This window comes from Bactrocera tryoni, chromosome 5 (assembly GCF_016617805.1).
Source record: "Bactrocera tryoni isolate S06 chromosome 5, CSIRO_BtryS06_freeze2, whole genome shotgun sequence".
NCBI classification, from domain to species: domain Eukaryota; kingdom Metazoa; phylum Arthropoda; class Insecta; order Diptera; family Tephritidae; genus Bactrocera; species Bactrocera tryoni.
In genome coordinates, this window is record NC_052503.1 from 21795650 (window position 1) to 21816634 (window position 20985).

At 30.5% G+C, this 20985-nt stretch overlaps 1 protein-coding gene across 6 annotated transcripts in view; it reads left to right on the forward strand.

Moving 5' to 3' along the window:
- LOC120778539 (potassium voltage-gated channel protein Shab) overlaps positions 1-20985 on the forward strand; it is a 223526-nt gene that overhangs the window by 132126 nt on the left and 70415 nt on the right. For all 6 annotated transcript variants that reach the window (XM_040110382.1, XM_040110383.1, XM_040110384.1 and 3 more), the window contains exon 5: positions 264-1743. In XM_040110382.1, the coding sequence (XP_039966316.1) occupies positions 274-1743 (1470 nt within the window). In that variant the 5' untranslated portion in view covers positions 264-273. The remainder of the gene's footprint in view (positions 1-263; positions 1744-20985) is intronic.

Here is a 20985-nt window from a genome sequence, read left to right on the forward strand (position 1 = left end):
ATCTCTTTACGTAATGATCTCCTGGTTCTGCTGCTGCTCATTCCCCTCGATTTTAAGAAAGGAAGCGAGTCCTCAGAAAGCTTTAACTAGCTACCGCTGCTCTTCAAATCCATGAAGCCTAACCACACATTACTTTAGACAATCGCTTTCGTACTAACCCATTCCGAGAAATGAGCCCAGATATTCACTCCTAAATACTAAATATATTCCATACGTAAACATCAAAGGGAACTTTATGAGAATTTTTTCAATATTTGTTACAGTGGCGGACTTATGGTCGGCGAACGCGATAGAGACCGTGAAACGGTACGCTGGGAAACGGGTGATGCAACACCGCCCCAATTTAATAATGGAGGTATGCAAATGGTCGGACAATTGCATGGTGGACAGGCTGCTAGCCAACAACAACAACAGCAACAGCAAAAATCGCAACAGTCTCAACGTGATCTACAGCTACAACAACAACAACAATTGCAATTGCAGCAACAGCAGCAACAACAACAATTATTGCAACAGCAACAACAACAGCAGACCAGCAACTGGATTGAAGCCGAAACGCTTGGGCGCAACCCGGCAACTGGATCGACCGGTGCCATTGGCAACATCGGTCACATCCAAGCGCAAGGTTACGGCATCGGTATCGGCATCGGAATCGACGTCACACACGAACCGAGCGACAACAACGATAATCAAGCCTACTACGATCCAAGCGGTAATGTCGATTGGGGCCGAGCGATGGGAACCGGTGGAGCTAGTTCATTTGGTTGCGGCACTGGAGCTGTCCCAACAACTGGCAATCTTGCTTATAACAATGACACAGCTGCTGCTGCGGCAGCCGGCATCAATATCAGTCAACGCAATCTCAACAATATCGCCGGCGGCGGCGGCGGAGGTGGCGGCAGCATTGGAAACCTGGACTATGCTGATGGCGGCAGCATTACTGGCGCATCCGCCACAACCACGCACACTGCCGGCGGTCCTATGGGCAATGGCGGTATCGGCGGTGTCGGCGGCATGGTCGGCGCTGGTAGTCAAAATATCGTCGGCATTAGCGGTGCCAGCACCGGTGCTGGCAGTACCGGCGCTGTTGGCAAAGAAGTACGATATGCACCATTCCCGATACCATCACCGACACATTCGAATCCGACAACTTCCCATCTGCACGGCAGCATGGGTGCGGGCGCATTGCAACGCGCACATTCCAGATCCATGTCCTCCATACCGCCACCCGAACCCTTTATGATAGCGCAATCGAAACAAATGAATAGTCGCGTCTCCATCAATGTTGGCGGCGTTAAGCATGAGGTGCTCTGGCGTACGCTCGAACGACTGCCGCACACACGTTTAGGACGTCTACGTGAATGTACCACACACGAAGCGATCATTGAGCTATGCGATGATTATTCAATCGTCGACAACGAGTACTTCTTCGATCGGCATCCGAAAAGTTTTAGTTCCATATTAAATTTCTATCGCACTGGCAAATTGCACATCGTCGACGAGATGTGCGTACTGGCATTTAGTGATGATCTCGAGTACTGGGGAGTTGATGAGCTGTATCTGGAGTCCTGCTGTCAGCACAAGTACCATCAGCGCAAAGAGAACGTACACGAGGAAATGCGCAAAGAGGCTGAGTCGTTGCGTCAACGCGACGAGGAGGAGTTCGGCGAAGGCAAATGCGCCGAATATCAAAAGTACTTGTGGGAGCTACTCGAGAAACCGAACACCAGCTTCGCTGCGCGGGTAAGTTAAAGAGCTCTGGTAACTTGCGCCAATTTTTTCAATCTACTATATACTATATTTACATATACATATATATTTTGAAACCTACGTATGTATACCTCTTCTGGCCAAAGAATAACCGAATAATATTTAACTACAACTTTAGTAAGTCCCTTTTGGAAGCGAAAATGTTTTTGTTGTTGTCAGTAATTTTTTATATTCTATTATTTGTATTTATTATTGCTATTTTCTCAATATTATATTAATTTTGTTTCTTATTTAATTGTGTTTTGTTCGTTAAGTTTCTCATTCTTTGTATTCTCTTGGGTTTCACATAAATTTTAAGCAAAGTCATCGCATTAATTTTTTTAAGTACTTAACATTAACTATATATTCACATATATACATATTCATAAGTCACACTCTTAAGCGATAAATTTATTTGAGGTTTAACGAAAAATCTTGACCGATATATTAAATTGGTTTATTTAAGCGTCTAAGTGGTATTATAAATAAATTCATAGGGGGAGTTTAATCTCCCAAAGCATAAAGTCCAAATTAAATATTTAGGACAACTTTGAACGTATAAAAATCGGGTTTTAAAACTTTAAGGTTAAAGTTCTGTGCCCAGAGAAGAAGCTACAGTAGAAAAAATACGGCAGTGACTAAAACTGATATATAATGAAATTTCCGAAAATGCTGAGAGACTGCTCAGGGCTAAGTGGAACGCCTTAAGAACATGGTGGATCGTCAAGATCATATACATGAGTCTCGTAGAAAAACACTTTTACTCACACGGCCTCGAAAACACGGCAGAAAGGTTGTTGGCCTAATGACTGGCCACAACCAAATGGCACCACATGCGAGCCGGATGGGCCTAAGTAATAACGACACACTCAGAAAATGTAGGGAAGTAGGTATGGGAGAGATACTGAAACACCTCCTACACTTTTGTCTATATTTAGCTAGAACTCATCTTAGATATCCAGCAGCTTCTCAATTTAGAGGACTTACTGAAGTGTCAAAATAGGATATCAAATCGCTCTTAAAGTTCGCAAAATCGTCACCGTCCTATGTGACGAATAATTCACCTCAAATTAAACTGAACCTCCAACTGGCATTACTAAAGACTATTAGGTGTCTATGTATGGCGTGACAGCCCGCCAGTATAACCTAACCTAAGCTAATCAATTGGCATACTCTTATGTGCGAAACTGTGAAGCTGATCAGCATGTAAGATAAGATAAATAGACGAGAACTACACCGCGATCTTAGGCCTATTGTACTCTTTACTAAATCACAAATACTCACCTAGCCCCAGCGTATAGATAAAGATAAAGTATAGTATATACTGCTAGTTGCTAATGAGGCGATGTAAACTCTATTTGGAAGCCAAGCGCCTTTATCCTGCTTCTGCGAACTGCTATGCAGTCAGTTAGCTGTTGTTCTGTGGTTTCAGGCTCCCTGTCGCAGAACCGGCAATAACCCTCATTAGCAATTTGTCCTTCTTCCTTACGGAGCAGCTTGTTTATACTATGAGGACCAACCCCGATAAAGGGTTCAAGTCCTAAAATTTTAGTGGATACTGCGGAGGGAGCTCATCAGCCAGTTCATTCCCGGCTCTACCTTTTAGTATGTTAGGAAGAGCGAAGAACTTCTTAAGATTAAATACATTTCAAAGCTCCAATAAATCCCTTGTTTCATCAAGTTTTCCTTAGTTTTAGGGTTCCTAACTGATCACTGTTTACTACTTATCTATGAAGCGTGGCTCCTGTTGCTTCCAAAGGCAGAAAGGTGAATATAACTGCAAGAAAACCAAGCTTTTCGGCCTTTTTCTTCATAAATGTCCCTCTTCGGCGAAATTTAAATTAAAAGCATTGAGTTTCATACTCTCAGTCATCCATAGGAACTTTTTTATGTCAGAAACCACCACCTCAGCAGATTTTTTGATGTGCTGAAGACGCCTCTTCCCATTGCGAATAATAAGATTCCGTGATGTTGCTTCGGCGAGGTTTCTCTAATCTTGGCGTTTCTCATTAATGCGACTACTAATCATTCAAAGTGAATAATGATATAAGAAAATAAAAATTTGAAAGAAGACGAGTTATTTTGAGACTTCCCTCTTGACTGCCCCGCTTTCCTGAAGCTAATTTTGAGACACCATTGGTCTCATGCCTTTTGAAATCAAAATCAATTGCCTACGGAGGTTTTTAAAGTTTTAGGAATCTAAACGATCTTGTTAGCTAATTTCGAAATCAAATTCAGTTTCGAGAATCAGCCTTAACACCTAAAATAACCAAAAATTTGAAACACTGTTGTAGGTTTTGGTGTTGCTTTTTCCTTCTTCTTCTCTCAAGTGGCAATGCTTACGATACTTAAAGCCCATTTTCATAAAGCTCCGCATGCTGTTAGGTTAACTATAGAAAACTCTCTTATAGCTGATCAAAGAACTCGTTTATTGTGGAAAATTTTCAAATAAAAGAGAAAGATAGATAGACGAAGATTGCACAGCTACCTTAGGTCTATTCTGCCCTCCAAAATAAGAGATAATACTATCGAAGTATTACGAATATTAATTAAGCTTTATATTAAAGCAAAAAGCTCGTTAAAATTTCCTAAATCTCTATACTCAAAAGCTTATCTCCTTGTTGTAAAGAGGCTGACTTTCTGAGCCTCATAAAAGAAAAGTAAGAGATAAGAAGATCAAACAAATAAACTTCAAACTTATAAAATCTAAACTCTATATTACTACAAAAAGTTCAGCAACCTAAGCTTTGTATTTTCTATTAAAGTTTATACCAATCTTTTAAACAGAGAGACTTTCTGAGCCTCATACAACAAAAGTTATAGCTAATAATGACAAAAATTTTTCGAAAGGTCAAAAAGCTCTATATTATTATAAAAAGCTCACAAAACACAACTTTAGCTTGTTTTTTCTATTAAAGCTTATGCCACTATTTTAAACAGAGTTACTTTCTGAGCAATATATAATAGAGATCAGTTATTTTAATGAAAACAAGAAACTTTCGTACCAAATAATACAACTTAGCGCTTTAATAAACCTTAAATAGCTTAAAAATCGATAATTTTACTTCATTAAAACCGAAACAAAATAATCAAAAACCAACAAATTAATCTTATCGCTTAAGACATTAAAATCCACAATGAACGCTGTAAATTACTGCCTCAGTCATCACAGTCAAATAGTCAATCACTTTTATCACTTATTTTACTATTATACGCTGCTTTATGACTACAAAAACAACAAAAAAAAGTAGTGCAAACAACTACAAATAAGTATTCCATGTTTAAGAACGCATTGGACAAGATACACATACATACATACAATACATGCCTACATGTTGAAATTGATGTTTCTCGGCTTTGTTGTGTTTGTTGTGCGATAAATATGGCAAAACCATTATATTACTTTTACTTAAAAAAAAAACAACTAAACTATCGATTTGTTAACTTCTTATTGTCATACTTTCTTCTAACTATCCATGCTGCAAGAAAATTGCCACCATTTTGAAAATTGGCAAAACTCGCAAAAAAATGCGCGCTGTAAATAAATGCAAAATGTTTTTATCAAATATTTAACTATATGAATATACATATACTATATACTTGCAAGTACCGTTTTAATGGCCGCTTACATTTCCATTACGAATTTTCAACGTTTAATGTTAGTGACGTAAGAGTTGTAGGGTGTCAAGCATACATACATACATGCGTACGTTAGCATATGCGTTGCCATATCCTTTTGAAATGATGTTCGATATGTGTGTTTCGTTGTTGTTGTGTTTTTACAACGCCAGCCATTTTTTAAATACATATATACCGTATATATACATATATATCTAAGAGTATCGTTTACGCGTTGCTTCTGAACTGCTGCTTCATTTGCATTACCGGCTGGAGCGTTTTGCGAAATGGCCATGAGAACGTAATAAATATCTACTTATATATAAATATATATGTATGTGTTGTTTTGAAGTCCTCATTTGATACATATATAAAGTTTCTAACTGTTTGAATATACAAACCTTGCGTTATTTTTAATGTGCTTCAAGTTTTCCCACACACACATTTCTAAATAATTTGCATATTCTTACTTTTGAACCGCCGCAGTGAGGTATTCTCTGCAAAACATTACCGTTGGAGCGTGAAATGGTATTTTAACGATCGGTATTTGCATATAAGGAATTATATACGAACTTTTCTTACTTAATTGCTGCAATAAATGTTGCTTTTGAGGCAAACACCTAAGATCCATTTGTTCTAAACAAATGGCAGCTAACAAGCCTGGAAACCCGCCGCTTAAGAAATTCTCAGTTCTGAACCTACAACTGTACATATGATTTTTCATCATCGTAATTTTGCGTATTTTCTGTGTTTTATTTTATTTCTCTCAATAAATGTTGTCAATTAATTTCAAATTTATTTTTATTTATTTTAAGTTTTATTATTTCAGAGAAACGTATTTCTCGACAAAGGTCTATTTAAAAACAAACATCTTTTTCAAAATCTAATTTTTTTTTCAAAAATTTTAAAAGCCATTATTATCAATTTTTCACTAAAAAAAAAATAATAATTTCAAAACCCTATCAAAGTTTGTTTTACAAATATGCATAAAACAAGTTTTCTTATACACTTTTCTAAAAAAAAATTAAAACAAATATTTAAAAAAATTACCAAAATTCTTAAAATTAAATTAAATTTATTATAAACTGTAAAAAAAATTGTGGACAAATCGTGGAAAAGTTTCTTTTCGAAAATTAATGAGAAAATTAAATAATCAATTTTCCAAAAAAAAATATTACAAATATTTATAAATAACATTTTTTTTTACAAAAATCTATTAATAAAATTTCTAAGCATTTTTGCATGAAGAAAAATAATTAAAATGTAAAAAAAATTTCAAAAAATGTGTTATTCACAATCAAAAAAAATTAATAAATACGTTTGGAAAAAATATTAATAAATATTTTTAATTTTCAATACATACTTTAATAAATAATTTTTTTTAATAAATAATAACTTCTTTTAATAATTATTTTTTTTCAAAAACTTACAAGAAATTTTTTATAAAAACTTACAATTAAAAAAATATTTGCTGTCTTTCTAACAAAAGTACAATTTTATGTAAAAATATTTTTAAAAAGTGATAATTTTTTAAATTTTTCAAAAGTATAACAAATTTGTTTTTACCAAAATCTATAAAAAAATATTATTCTCTTTTCGAAAAAAAAAAAATAAATTCTCTTTTCAAAAGTCTCGATGAACTCTTTTTACGGAATTCTGTAATTAAAAAACATATACTCCACTTTCCAGCAAAAATAAATGTAAAATTTTGTATAAAAATCTTTGTAACAATATTTAAAAATTTTTTCTTAATATTAAAAAAACTTAACTTTTTTTAACAAAATCTATTAAAAAAAATTATTATTAACTTTTCGAAAAAAAAAAAAATTAACTAAATTTCTTTTCACAAATCTATAAACATTTTTTTACAAGAGTTTACAATTTAAACAAAATATCATCCACTTTTCGAAAAATTTTAAATTTTTTTTAAAGCATCTGTAATCAAAAAAATATTATTCACTTTTCCAAAAACAAACGAATTTTAAATATTTTATACAAATATTTGTACATATGTATATTACAAATTTTATTTTAATATTTAAAAAATATCAAAACAAAAATTAACAAAAAAAAAATTATTATCCACTTTTCGAAAAAAAAATAAAAGAAATTCTTTCCAAATATGTATAAGATTTTTATTTTATAAAAGTCCACAGTTTAAACAAAATATCATTCACTTTTCGAAAAAATTTAAATTTAAATTTTATATAAAAATATTTTTAAAAATGTAATTTGTTTTACAAAACTCTTAAAAAATTTCTTTAAAAAAATTTCTAAGCAATTGCAAAACAAAAATATATGAATGATATATAAATGATAAAAAAAGCTCTTTTCAAAAATGTATAAGAAATTTTGTTAGAAAAATTCATATAAAAATTAACCAATTTAAAAAAAATATATATTTTTTTTCATTTTTAAAGTATTCAAAGTTTTTACAAAATATTTTAAGTAAATTTTTTCTTATTAAAATCGATAAAAATTATGGTTTTAACCACTTTTCCAAAACAAAAATATTTTTCAAATTGTTATTATCATTTATGTGTCTTAAAAGTACTTCTTTTTCGTAAACTGTGTATTAATTTTTTTTTTCACTAGTCAGCCAAGAGATGCAATGTGGAACAATATCGAAATATTGTCAATGTTGAACTAATAGCTAGAAATTGAACAACTAATATATATATATATTGAATTTATACTAATTACTTTTCTATTAATCCAATTGTACACACAGCACGTGCGATAAACGTTCAAGTGTTGATGCTTTGCAAAAACATAAAAGCTAATAAAATATCTTACTAAAAAATATATATGAAATAAAAATGAAAAACGAACCAATAACCATGTTTGGGAATGGGCAATAAGCGATATGACCAGGCGGCAGGTGTGCTGTAGAAATCCTCGAAATAAATTTTTACACACAAGAACTCTGGGGAGAAGTGGCCAAATACGTGTTGTAATACATTTCCGCTTTATATTTATAATTATGATAATGCTAGCCAAACAAGCCAATAAACCAACCAACCATGCTTTGCTTGAGTCCACCCGACCATCCAACGACCATTTGTATATAGAAAAACAGTTAATATATTACATATGTACGCCTATAGGTTCTCCATCCATTTTTAGGTATATCTTCTCAACCATGCGCTCTCAATACATATGTAAATAACTGTCTCCTCTCGCTTCGTCAAACATTTTACTCAAGCGCTTCAAGCAAACCACCGTCTGCAGCCAGAGCTTAGTATTTTAATTTTTACTTTGATTTTCATTTAATTTGCAAAAAGCGGAAATAATTACAACACATTTGGGGACATCTCCGACAATTTTTCACACTTTCTATACATTTTTATTTGATTTTTATGTTTTTACTAAATAAATGTTTTTAATTGCTTTAATTTTTCTATGTATTTAGTTAAATGTTTTTTTAATTTCCTTAAAAAAAAATTTGAGTACTTTCGAAGTAAATGGTGTTTAATTTGGTGTAGATCGTGGTAGTCGTAAAAGATAAGTAAATAAATGTTTCGTACATTATATACTTGATATATGTGTTACATAAGTGTGTCATATGACTGCTCAAATGTAGAGAAATTGTTAGTTTTTGACTTATAAAGAACTTTATTATACATTTATCATGAGCAATAAATATAACTGTTTAAGCTTTCAACGAAGTTGCTCGAGGCTTTAAGACTACAAAAAACGGTGTTTCGTTAGTAGTGTACTTCATGAAAAAAGTTTAGAAGCTTCAAGTTATGCATAGAAAATATAAGGTTTTTAGCAAATCTCTATTTTCGACCGATTTTAAGTGCTACTAAGACGCAACATATCGAAAAAAAAACAATTTTATATGGAACGAGGTCACAATTCAGACTGTGTAGTCGAAAACGTATATTGAAAAATTTTATCATGAATTAGGTCCTTGGATAAGTTCTCTAGAAACAGTTCTTGAATCATCAAATTACTCTTGAGAACTTACATAGTCGATCACACAAGCTTCAATTCTATCCTTTACTTAAATGATTTTCATATATTCAAAAACACATGTTGTGAAATAGCTTCTTGTATAAGCTCTGCAGAAATAGTTCTTGGATAATATCAATCCATTAATAGTCTCTAATATCAAAAGTAGCGTTTGATATTTAGAAATCTCTATTCTCGAGAATAAATTAATAGAAAACCTGGAGGCATTTTGTAGAAAACTGTACAGATACAAGTTCAAGATAGCGTAGATTGGTTTTACAAGGCCAAAACAAACGTTTCATACTTTCTCTTTGAAACAATACGGTGAGTCGAAGCCTCTAAATGAACCAATCTTAAGATCGCACAAAGTATTGTTGTAAACAATGAAACAAAAGAACTTAAAGCTCTAATAAAGCTACCGAACCGAATTTCTAAACGAGGCAATCATTAGATCGCACAAAGTTTCGTTGGCTCAATTTAAGGAATATTAAGGGAAAATTGGCGCTAGAACGACATTGTTGTAAAAGATGAAACAAACGAGCATAAAGCTCTAATAAAGTTACCGAACACACGGCCGAAAGCTCTGTAAGAGTTTTTTTCTTATAAATGTGTTCGACATTGTTGTAAAAGATGAAACAAACAAGCTTAAAACTCTAATAAAGCTACCGAACACTCGGCCAAAAGCTCTGCATCAGTTTTTTTCTTGGAACTATTCTCAGAGTTCGGCTTAAAACTAATGCAGCACATTATTCTTTATATTTTACAGACTGCTATGATCAACCATTTTAATACCACGAAAAAGTGCTTTCTGTGTATAAAAAAATAATAATAATAATTTCTATTCCTAATTTCCTAACTTTCAACTTACCTTTTACTAATAATTTCCCAGTCTCTTTTACTTTCACCGAAAAATTTCCGGAGTTCTTCGTCAGTTGTGCTGTTTTTTCGAAATTTATTCACTTTCCAAAATTAACTACAAAATGATATTTGATTATAATTTTCTTTTTCCGATATACCGCCCGAAACCACATCCTTTTTTGAACGATAAATAAGAATAATATGAGAACCAACAAAATATATATATATAAACATATATTTTATTATTATTTTTATGATTTTGATTTTCAATTATCACGTTAGTACATATTTATTACTTCAAACATTTTACCCTTATATAACAAAAACTACAGTAGCCCCGAAAACCGAAAGATAATCTAAAACAATGGAAAGTAGAAAAAAACACAACGAGCAAAAAATACAACAAAAATATAGTAAAATTTTCCATATAAAAGAAATACATATTTGAAATTAATTTTCACTACAAAAACAAAAAACAAAATAATAAAAATTTCTGTTTTCAAAAACTCACTACGCAGGCAAGCTCTTCTGGTAGCACTCACTTCAAGACTCGTACAAAAACAAAACTTCCACAAACATTAAAAAAATTCTTGAATTCTTACAATAACTTTCTTGCGAATTTGTACGTACGCAATGCGTAAACAAAAGCAAAAATTAAAACAAAACTTTCAAAATCCTCTCGTTGTTGTTGTTCTTTCATCTAACTACTTGAAGCTGTCTATTTCTTATTACAAAAAAAAATACACAAAAACACTTGTAAACGTTTTCACATTGTTTTCGGTTGAAAAGTTATACTGTCTTGTCTTAATTCTTTGTTTTTTTTTTGTAAAATTGGTGGCGTAACTCTCAACTCCAACGAACTTATAGTTATATAACTAGTAACTAGTACATACAAATCTATACTTCCTCGTATTGATAGCGATAAACGATTGATTGCTTGACGTCTAATCTATTGTTGATACTTATGTGAGCATCAGTCGCTAATTGAACCGTTATAGTATATATACTTACATAATTTTTTTCTTGTACTACATTTGTTGTGATGTTGTAGTGGCTTTTGCGAAAGCTTGTAACTCAAAAGTCGTATACTCGTAACTGTATCCCGTAAGCGAATTTGTAGTAGACTTTACTCAATTACGATTCTATTAACTGCTCTGTTTGTCCTTAATTTATTATTTAGCAGCAAAGTGAAACTTTGTTTAGTCCTTATAATACTTACTATTAGCTAATACTTATTTACCAAAAAAAAGTAAAATATTTAATTTTTTCATTTGTTTTTAATTTTGTTCTCGTTTGTTTTAAACCCGTTTTTCTTCAATTTTGGTGTTTCCACGGTGTTTCTCCTTTGTTGTAGTATTGTTGTAATAATAATCTCCCGCCAAATGATAATGGTGATTCATATACATAAACGTATTGCCTAACAAGCAATAAAAAAAAACAAAAAAAAAAAATTTGTAAAAAAAGTTTATCAAACAACAACAATTTCCATGCCATTCCGTTGTTTGTTTCGAATTTTGTTTGTTTTCTTTGGTAAAGCCGAGAAAAGGATGTGAACCACATGCACTCCACAACCCCATAAGTACTCCAGTTTCTTCATATATTCTAAATATATATATATTGATATATATATCTACATATATTTGTTTTCCTCAATATACTGTTATGTATAACAATTAGTATGATAATAGCAAGTTTTTTAGTATACTCATAACACCAGATTGCTCGATGCTTACATAATACAGAACAGCCACTCTTACGAAGAAAAAGTAACAAGAAATGGAAAAAAAATAAAAATTTTAAATGTATCAAAAACGTTGCATTGAAAAAAAAATTAATTTAAAATTAATTTTAATTTTCAAACAAAAAAAGATGATATAATTTTTTCAAAAAAATTAAATTTTAAAAAATAATTATATTTGAAAAAAATATTGCAATTGAAAATGAAATTTAATTGTATTTATTTTCGAATTAAAAAATTATTTTAATCAAAATAACAATTATTATTAATTAATTTAATTGATTTAAAATAATTAATTTTTTTTTAAATAAAAATAACATTTAACAAATTTTTACATTAAAAAATAATAAAAAATAAAATTTTAATGAAAATTGAATTAAATAAAATTAAATTTCGAATAAAAAAATGTTATAATAAAAATTAATTAAATTTATTATGAAATTAAAAATTATAATTAAAACAATTAAATTCGAAAATTTCTAATAACAAAAAATTAAATTTTTAATGAAATTAAAGAAATTATATTAGAAAATTTAATTAATTAAAATTTAATTAAATTAAATTAATTTTCGAATAAAAAATGCCAATGAAAATATTAATTAAATTTGTTATAAAATTAAAAAATATAATTAAAACAATTAAATTAGAAAATTTATTTCAATTTAAAAAGAAAAGGAATTAAATTTATTTAAAAAATTAACATTTTAAATTTTAGTTCACAAATTCAAATAATTAATGAAAAAATATTAAATTTGTTATGAAATGAAACAAGTTATTAAAAAAATAAATTTGAAATTTTGTTTACATTCGAAAAAAAATATTTTAAATTTATTTTCAAATGAACAAGTTTAAAATTTAATTCACAAATTCAATTAATTTCAATTACTGTAATTAAGTAAAAAACAAAAAAAAACATTTTAAAAAATTTTAATTTAATTAAATTTATATTCAAATAATTAATTCAATTGATTAAATACAAAAAAAAAAAAAAATAAATTTGTTAAACTAAAAAAAGTTATCAAAAAAATTTAAATTAAAATTTAATTTAAAATTTATTTTCCAAGTGAGACTAACAGATAATTTAATGATTTTTTTAAAATGAAAATAAATTTACATAAATTAATTAAAACTACTTCAATATGTCCTGTAATTAAATTCTTTCTAACATAAAAATAAATTTTATAAAATTTAATACAGAATTAAAAAAAAATTACTAAATTTATTTTCAAATTAAAATTAAACTTTTTTATTTTAATTTCATTATTTTACTTTTAATTTTATTATTTTTAATATAAAAATAAATTTTGTAAAATTTTTAATAATCTGAAATGTGAAATTTTTTTCAAAAACAGTATTAAACAAATTTAAACAAAAAAGTTTTTTTAAAAAGAAAAAAGAATTTTATTTACTAATTTTTCAAATGTAATTTTTTGCAAATATATTTTTCTTTTCAAATGCAATTTTTTTGAAAAAAAATATTGTCATCGCTTTTTGCTTCAAATTTAAATTTTTTGTTTAATAATATTATTCGAATTTTAATAATATTAATCGAAGTTCAACCAAAGTAAAATATTCGAAATATTGAAATTTGAGAAATCGAAACGCTCGAGACAAGTGTGTGCGTCTTTGTACTCATTTTTGTTCTGACATGGAATGGAGTTATTTTTACCCTACGTTCTTTTATTTGAGTTTGCTTCCCTGTGATGTACAAAAAAAAAAACAACAATATCCGTATTATGTAGTTGTATGTATGTAAAGAATATTGCAACATTTATGTAAATATTGTGAAATCAGGCTTAAGTATTTATTTTAAACAAATTATTTCCGATTCTTTTACGTAATTTATATTTTTTGGTATTTATTTATTATGTGTATTTGTATGTATGTAAAAATTATTTATTTAAATTTTAGTTTAGTAGCTAGCACTATGTACATAATAGTCTAAATATAAATGTAAATAAATTAGTTTTGTAAATAAGCGTATAAATGCATTGCTTCAATGTGTATATAAGTATGTAGTATATACATGTATGTGCTCCAGTATTTTTGATAACTTTTTGCAAAAATTAGTTTCGATTTGCCACAGAAATATTGAAAAGATTCTTTGCATGTTTTTTGAGTTGAGTTCTTCGAAATTGGTTATGCTTAATATGAACTCTGCAGCATGTTGGAATGTTACACATACACACGTGACACATAACGGTAGTGCTAAGTGGTGGTTTAAAACAAATACACTTTCTGGGTGCTGAAATTTTTAAGTTTAGATTGTCGAGATTGGTATATAGTCAGATCCTAATAAAATCACGAAACTCCCTCATATAAAAATATTTTAATTGAAGTCTCAACATTACGGTTCAATATTTTATAGATAGTTAAGCGAGTAGATATAGCTGACTTTTTAGGGAATAAAAGAACTACATGATTCAATAAGGAGTATCATTAAATAAAAAACAGTATTTTAGAAACTAAGTAATAGATAAGATTGTTATTAGAGGAACTAGATGACAGCCATTCTCTAATACGTGTGTCAAACATGAAAGAACTCTCAAAACTATTCGCGCTACCAACATTTGCAAGTATATGACCTGAAAATCGTACGTACGGAGTAGATTCAACAAATGGGTATGAATTCAGTTACCAGAGAAAAGGATTGACAAATGTTTTGGAAAAATCCAATTACCAGACCAAAAATATAGGAAAAAAAACAATTACAAATAATCTCATATAGATGTATGTAGTTTAAAATAAAACTACACTCAACTAGTTGTCTTCCTTACCATTCGCTGTCAGCTCTCCGACTTCCGAACCCATCTCAAGTAAAATAATATATTTTAATCGAATTCGGCGTCTTTATTTTAGTTTAAGTATTAAACGTGCCGATCACATGATAAACGTAAATATTATATAAGATCAATTAATAACAAATCCATTATTTTTGCATTTTATTTATCAAAGAATGACCAAATTTAGATCCAATATGTACTGTTTTGTTCGTTAACTTGTTACGATTTTGAAAGTAATTCCATAATGCTATTCGCAACTCTCGCCCCTAATGTAATTATCCGCTCCGCAAGCTTCTCTTGTGACGAAATTACTATCTCTGTCTAGCTCATAGTAGACAATTGCCTTCCAAACACACATCAAACCCTTCCTGGCCGTCAATCCTGGCTTGGCATCCATTTGCGTCGGCTAATGGTTATCGACCACTACCGGTTTCGCTTGTTGCAAGTGAGCAATTTTTCGTCACCAGTACGATTGAGTAGCAAATTGCATATGGAAAAACTGTTCATTGGTTTATTTTGTTAACTTGTATTCACCCTTGTTTCAAAATCACGGTTCAATGTTCTATATATTAACTGATATGAGCTATATTTAGGTTCTCTGTAATAGAAACCGGGCTTAAATTCGACTCGATGATTTGCATTATTTTATCGATATTTTCGACAATTGGCCTTCTCTCTGTTGCACCTTTGATCTAAAGCTACTGATATGATACGAAGTATTATGATTATAATCCCATATAGCGTAAACAGATCGCTCTTATACAAAATTTAAACGACATAAAGCTACCTATTGGATAAATTATTTATTTCTTGCCGGTCACATGCTTCTTCAAAAGGATGCTTAGAGGAGATTACTCTACTACGAGTAGTACTAGCGAGTCCGCCTTACCTTTTGTTTCTGTCGGTAGATTCCTACCGCCTCCCACTAATCACTCAGTTTTTTTGTCACCCTTTTCGTGGGACGGTTTCGTCGCCCTGAATAATGCCGTACCACGTGAGAGAAGTTGGTTTCAATCATCCCTCTCCTTTTACCTTGTCCTTTCCCACTCAGACCGGCTATTCACCTTCCGGACAGGTAGTTGTCTTATATGGTCCCAAGGTGGTGTCTGTTACGAGGCCAAGGCGAGGGTTGACAAATGCATTTATAAGACAGTGCCAAGCAGCGCAAAGAGCGAGTCATCTCAACCTACCACACCTAGTGAATGATGACGAAAGGGGCACTTACTCTAAAGCCTGCCAGGGTTTTAGCGGAAGGCAGCCTTTCAATAAGCGATTTCTACATAGTGTTACTCCTGCATACTCAGGTGACAGAATACCTTGACCACCAGTCCGAGGTCCATGTCGAAGAAGCGTGGAATATGGGTTTTATTTTATAAGAATTGTTTATTGTTACGAACATACACTATTAAAAAAGAAATTCTGAAATTTTTGGAAAAACATATTTAAACTCGGCTATTGCGACGCCATTTCTGGTGACCTCTCGGAAAAACTATGCACCCGCGTTGGTAGGATAACTCTTTGCAGGATCATCTAAAGAGAAAAAATAAGCATTTTAGTTAAAACCTTAACTTAAAACTTAGACGAAGGACGCCTCGAGCGCACAAGTTCTCAAGGCTGTATCTCCGAAACTATTATACGGATCAACTTGAAAATTTGGGACAATATTCTAGAGGTGTTGTAGAATTTAAAAAGGCAATAAAAAATTTATTTTTTGAAACCCGTAAACCCATGTAACCCCTTATAGTCAACATAATTCTCCATCCTCTGTATTTTATTCTGCTCTAAGGAGGGAAAAACATAAAGACGTGAATTACTTTAAATACGGTCATAAGCCCGAACAATCAATATATGTCCGGAGTTATAGGTATTGAGCAGTACTCACTGAAAGGAAATAAATACCGCTAAAACTTAGGCAGAATTATTGTTAATAAAAATTTGTTCATTCATTTGAGGACATTTGTATATAACGCTACAAGCTCAGAAACCCATTTAACGGCTTCAGAAGCACTTTTCCATATTATTTTTTTTATAACTATCATCATTTCCTCTCCCGGTTTGCGGTTTTGAAACTACTTTTATTCAATCCTCAAAGCTTTTGTATACAAAAAAAGAAATTTAATAAACATTTCAATTAATTTAATGATATTTTAATTAATAAATTTCTTCAGTAATTCCTAATTATATGAAAACGTTAATACTTTTGATATTCCCCTTAAAAATTAGCGTCCTGCAAGTTTTTCTCTAATGTAAAACCACTTTATTGCTACACCACAAAGAATGCTGTGATTGGAACCGAAAGCCAAATTCAAGTCGTGTTTTCTCACGTTCAATTTATTATTGAGCTCTGTATGCTTTATCCCCTCTAGTAAATTTACCCCCTCCAACTTTTTATATAGCAAAAATTTAATACTTTTCTAGTTATTTACTAACTCTTCTACACTTTGAAGGCAAACATGCTTGTGTATGTATGTGTATACCTATAGTTTATAGACCCTCTCCTGCCAATTTGCAATGTGTTCTTTCAGTAAAACCAAAAAACAAAAAAAAACAAAAAATGTCTCTCTAACCCAGTTGACACCTAACTTTTAATTTTATTGTATGCATTTACCAAATCGAAATCAAAAATGTCACCTTCAACATTGAAAATGATTATTAATGCGTTGTTGCGTACAGTGTTCGCCATGGTAGATGTGGACATATTCACATATACAAAATACAAATACAAAATACAATATTACATAACTCAACTCTATACTCGTATATCATATTTCTCCCTGTTAAACGCCTAACTACTAACTACACAAGAAGCGAGAATTGTTATTTAATGCCTGATTTTGGCAATCCTACCCAAATTAATTACCATAATTACAACAACAACAAAAGTAAAGAGAAATCGAAAACAATTGCTAAGCTTTGCTACTGCATCAAAGACAAAGAGAAATGTGTCACATCGAAGGGCAATATATGTCAGCCACCAACAGCAACAACAATCGATATGCTGTGGCATGTGAGCTGTGAAAGTGAATCGTATATTAACTATATCTACTATACTATATATACTGGTATGTAGGTACAAAAGTGCACAGCGCGTCAGCGCAAGAGAAATTGCAAGTAGTGAGCTATGGGTCTACACGCTCATGGCTCGTAGTGGCGCTGCGTCGCGATGTGCATACTCGTATTACAATATTTCAGTACCCCCACCCAACCAGCTACAGTACCATCCCAATACAGTTGTTGTGATATGCAGGTTGTTTTTTTTTTAATTGTTGCTAATATATACATATAAGACTCAAGTAAAAAATTAAAGCGCGTTCAGTAATAAAGTTGACTGTTAACTTTGCTGTGCTAATTTCAGGCAGTGTTCGTTTCAATTTTTTTTTGTATTTTTGGTTTATCAGAAAAAAATATTTTGTTATTTTTCGAAGCATTTTTGGACGCTTTTTAATGCTAACCGTTTATTTACTGGTTCCAAAAGTTCATTAATTGAATATTTGCCGTTTTTTCATAGTATTATAAAATATTTCGAAAAAGTTTACTTGCATTGTTTGTAGTTGTAATTGTTTGAATTGGTTGCGAGCGCTTAGAGTTTGTAAAATTTTTACATCCATATTGTGTTAGTTTTGAGAAAAAATATATATGGTTGCAAACGCCACATATTTTTGTGATATTCGAAAATTTTTTTAGTAATTTAAATTTTGATTTTTCTTCAAATAACTCGAAAAAAAATTCCAACTTGGATTTTAGGCGCCACATTTGCGTTGCTCTTATTCTTACGTTTTTATAATGTCAATATGTTTTCAAAAAATATATAATTTTTTTTGTCAAACAATACAGAACAAAAACAGTACAAACAAGTGTTTTACCAAATAAGCAAACATTTGCAAAATAACTGCCGAAATTGTGGGCATTTTATTAAATTTTATCCTATTTTCTCAAAGAAAATAGTAAATTTTTTGCTCAACTTAGAAACAAAAATCGACTGCAGACCCGATTGTTAGTATTGTGTACGTCCTTACTCACTTTAGCCGTGTTTGATTAGCTTGGTTTAGCGATAAAATGTAGTCTTAAGTAGTGATTTTGACCTTTTATTTTTCCTAATGCAAGCTTTGTGTATTTGGTTGGGGAAAAGTGAGCTCTTATATTCGAAAAATTAAGAAAATTAAATTTTGATTATTATTAAAAAAAATAAATACTATAAAAAAAGTATTTGAAATTGGAAAAAAAACTAATAACTTAAACTAAAAATTACAAAAAAGACAAATTATTGTTGTGAAAGCTTATTTGTGCTTTTAAAGCTTCTATATACTCTATAGATTAAGGCGTTCACGAAGAACTGAGACGTGTTCTTCAAAATATTTTACTCAACCATTCACCTTAAGCAGTTCTCATAATTTTATGCGTTCGAACTTTCGCGAGCTTTCATAGTCGAAATCGAAACTATTTAAATCTCTGTTTAAATATATTTATTTTACTCAAACATTTGCCTTGAGCATCTTGAATTTATGCGTCCGAACTTTCGCGAGCTTTCATAGTTGAAATCGAAATTATTTCAAATCTCTAAAATTATAACATACGTTATATTATTCTAATAGCACACACTTAAAAAAACACTTTTTTAATAAAATTTGGAAATAACCAGAATGCGGGCAGCCACTTTCTTAACAGTTTTGTAAGATTTGTAAGATGAAAGCTCACTTTAGCATTATCTCTACCATTATTTTATAAATGATTCGAAAAATTTCTTCAAGCGTGTTTCTGAGTCAATAAGTGGTAGATTTATGCACTCGAATTTTTGTGAGCTTCCGAAGACGAAATCTAAAATATTAATTAAGGCTGATAGTCACTATTATATGTCTCCATAAGCGCAAACTTTGAACAATTGTCTCACTTAACTGAAACTTTTAAAATACAAATATATTCTTGGCGAAGCTTTCCTAAGTGTGGCATTGAAAACTTTTTTAAAAAATAGTTGTGATGAAAGCTTTCATTAGCTTTTTCTATATCTAAAATAATAAAAGTATTTATCGTTCCTAGCAAAAATGGTTTTAAAACACTTCGTTTCCGTGAACTTTGGTTTACTAACTTTTCAGAAATAGTTCCGTTGAAAGCTTTCATTAGTGTTGTTATCATCTAACTTTATAACGATTTGAATCGTTTCTAAAAAAGTTTAATGAAAGCTCTTTCCAGTATTACCTTGATGAAATCTAATTTAAGCATTGGTTAGAAAACGTTTTTTAAAACATGGTTGCGATGAAAGCTTTCATTAGCTTTTGTTTTTAAAACTTTTCAGAAATAGTTCACGGAAGCTTTCATTAACGTTTGTAATCGTTTCTAAAATAGCTTGAAGAAAGTTCTCTTAAGTTTTACCTTCAAAGCTTTCATTAGCTTTCATTTTTAGAACTTTTGAGAAATATTTCCGCTGAAAGCTTTCATTAACCTTTGTCACAACGATTGTAATCGTTTCCAAAAGGGTTTGATAAAAGCTCTCTTAAATTTTACTTTGTTAAAAGCTATTTTTAGCTTTGGTTTAAAAACACTTTTGAGAAATAGTTTCGATGAAAGCTCGCTTAAATTTTACACTGTTGAAAGGTTTTTGAAGCTTTTTCAATAGTAGTAATATTTGTTAAGAAATTTCTGAGTATTATTTAGAATTTCATACAATTTTCCAATAGAAAATAAATTTTCATACTTTTAGTGTTTTCAAAGAAAAATAATTTCGAAAATATTAAAAACAATATAAATGTGTCTTTATATTACTAAAAACTGGTAACAGACTGAATGATTTCAATATATAAAAGTAATAAAATGTTTAAATTTAAGAAGCAAATATTTCAATCCACAGTGGAAGAGAATTCAAGGGAACCTTTGAAAAATTTAGAAAATTTTGAGCGCCGCAGTTTAAAACTTTATTAAACTGCAAAATTAATTCACAGTTCTTCGGATGCAATCTTCAGATAATTTAGTCTAAAAATTCAACTCGAATAAAAAGACATTAAAAACTCACTCTAACCACAAAAGACGCAAAGTTATGCATAAATTTATAATTTTTTTATTTCTCATTACCACCACGCCAACCAACAACAACATTGTTTCATAGCCGTAGTGTGCAACGCGCCTCACAAACCCACTCTATAGTACCGCTAGCTAGATGAATAAGTAGTTAGTGCTGCGATCGCATTCCAATATAAATATGTGCCCCTAAAACTATGCTATCAATAAATAAAAATAAACCAACTAGCTGCAGCAGCAAGTTCAGATTAGCCTAACGAATTTTTAAAATAA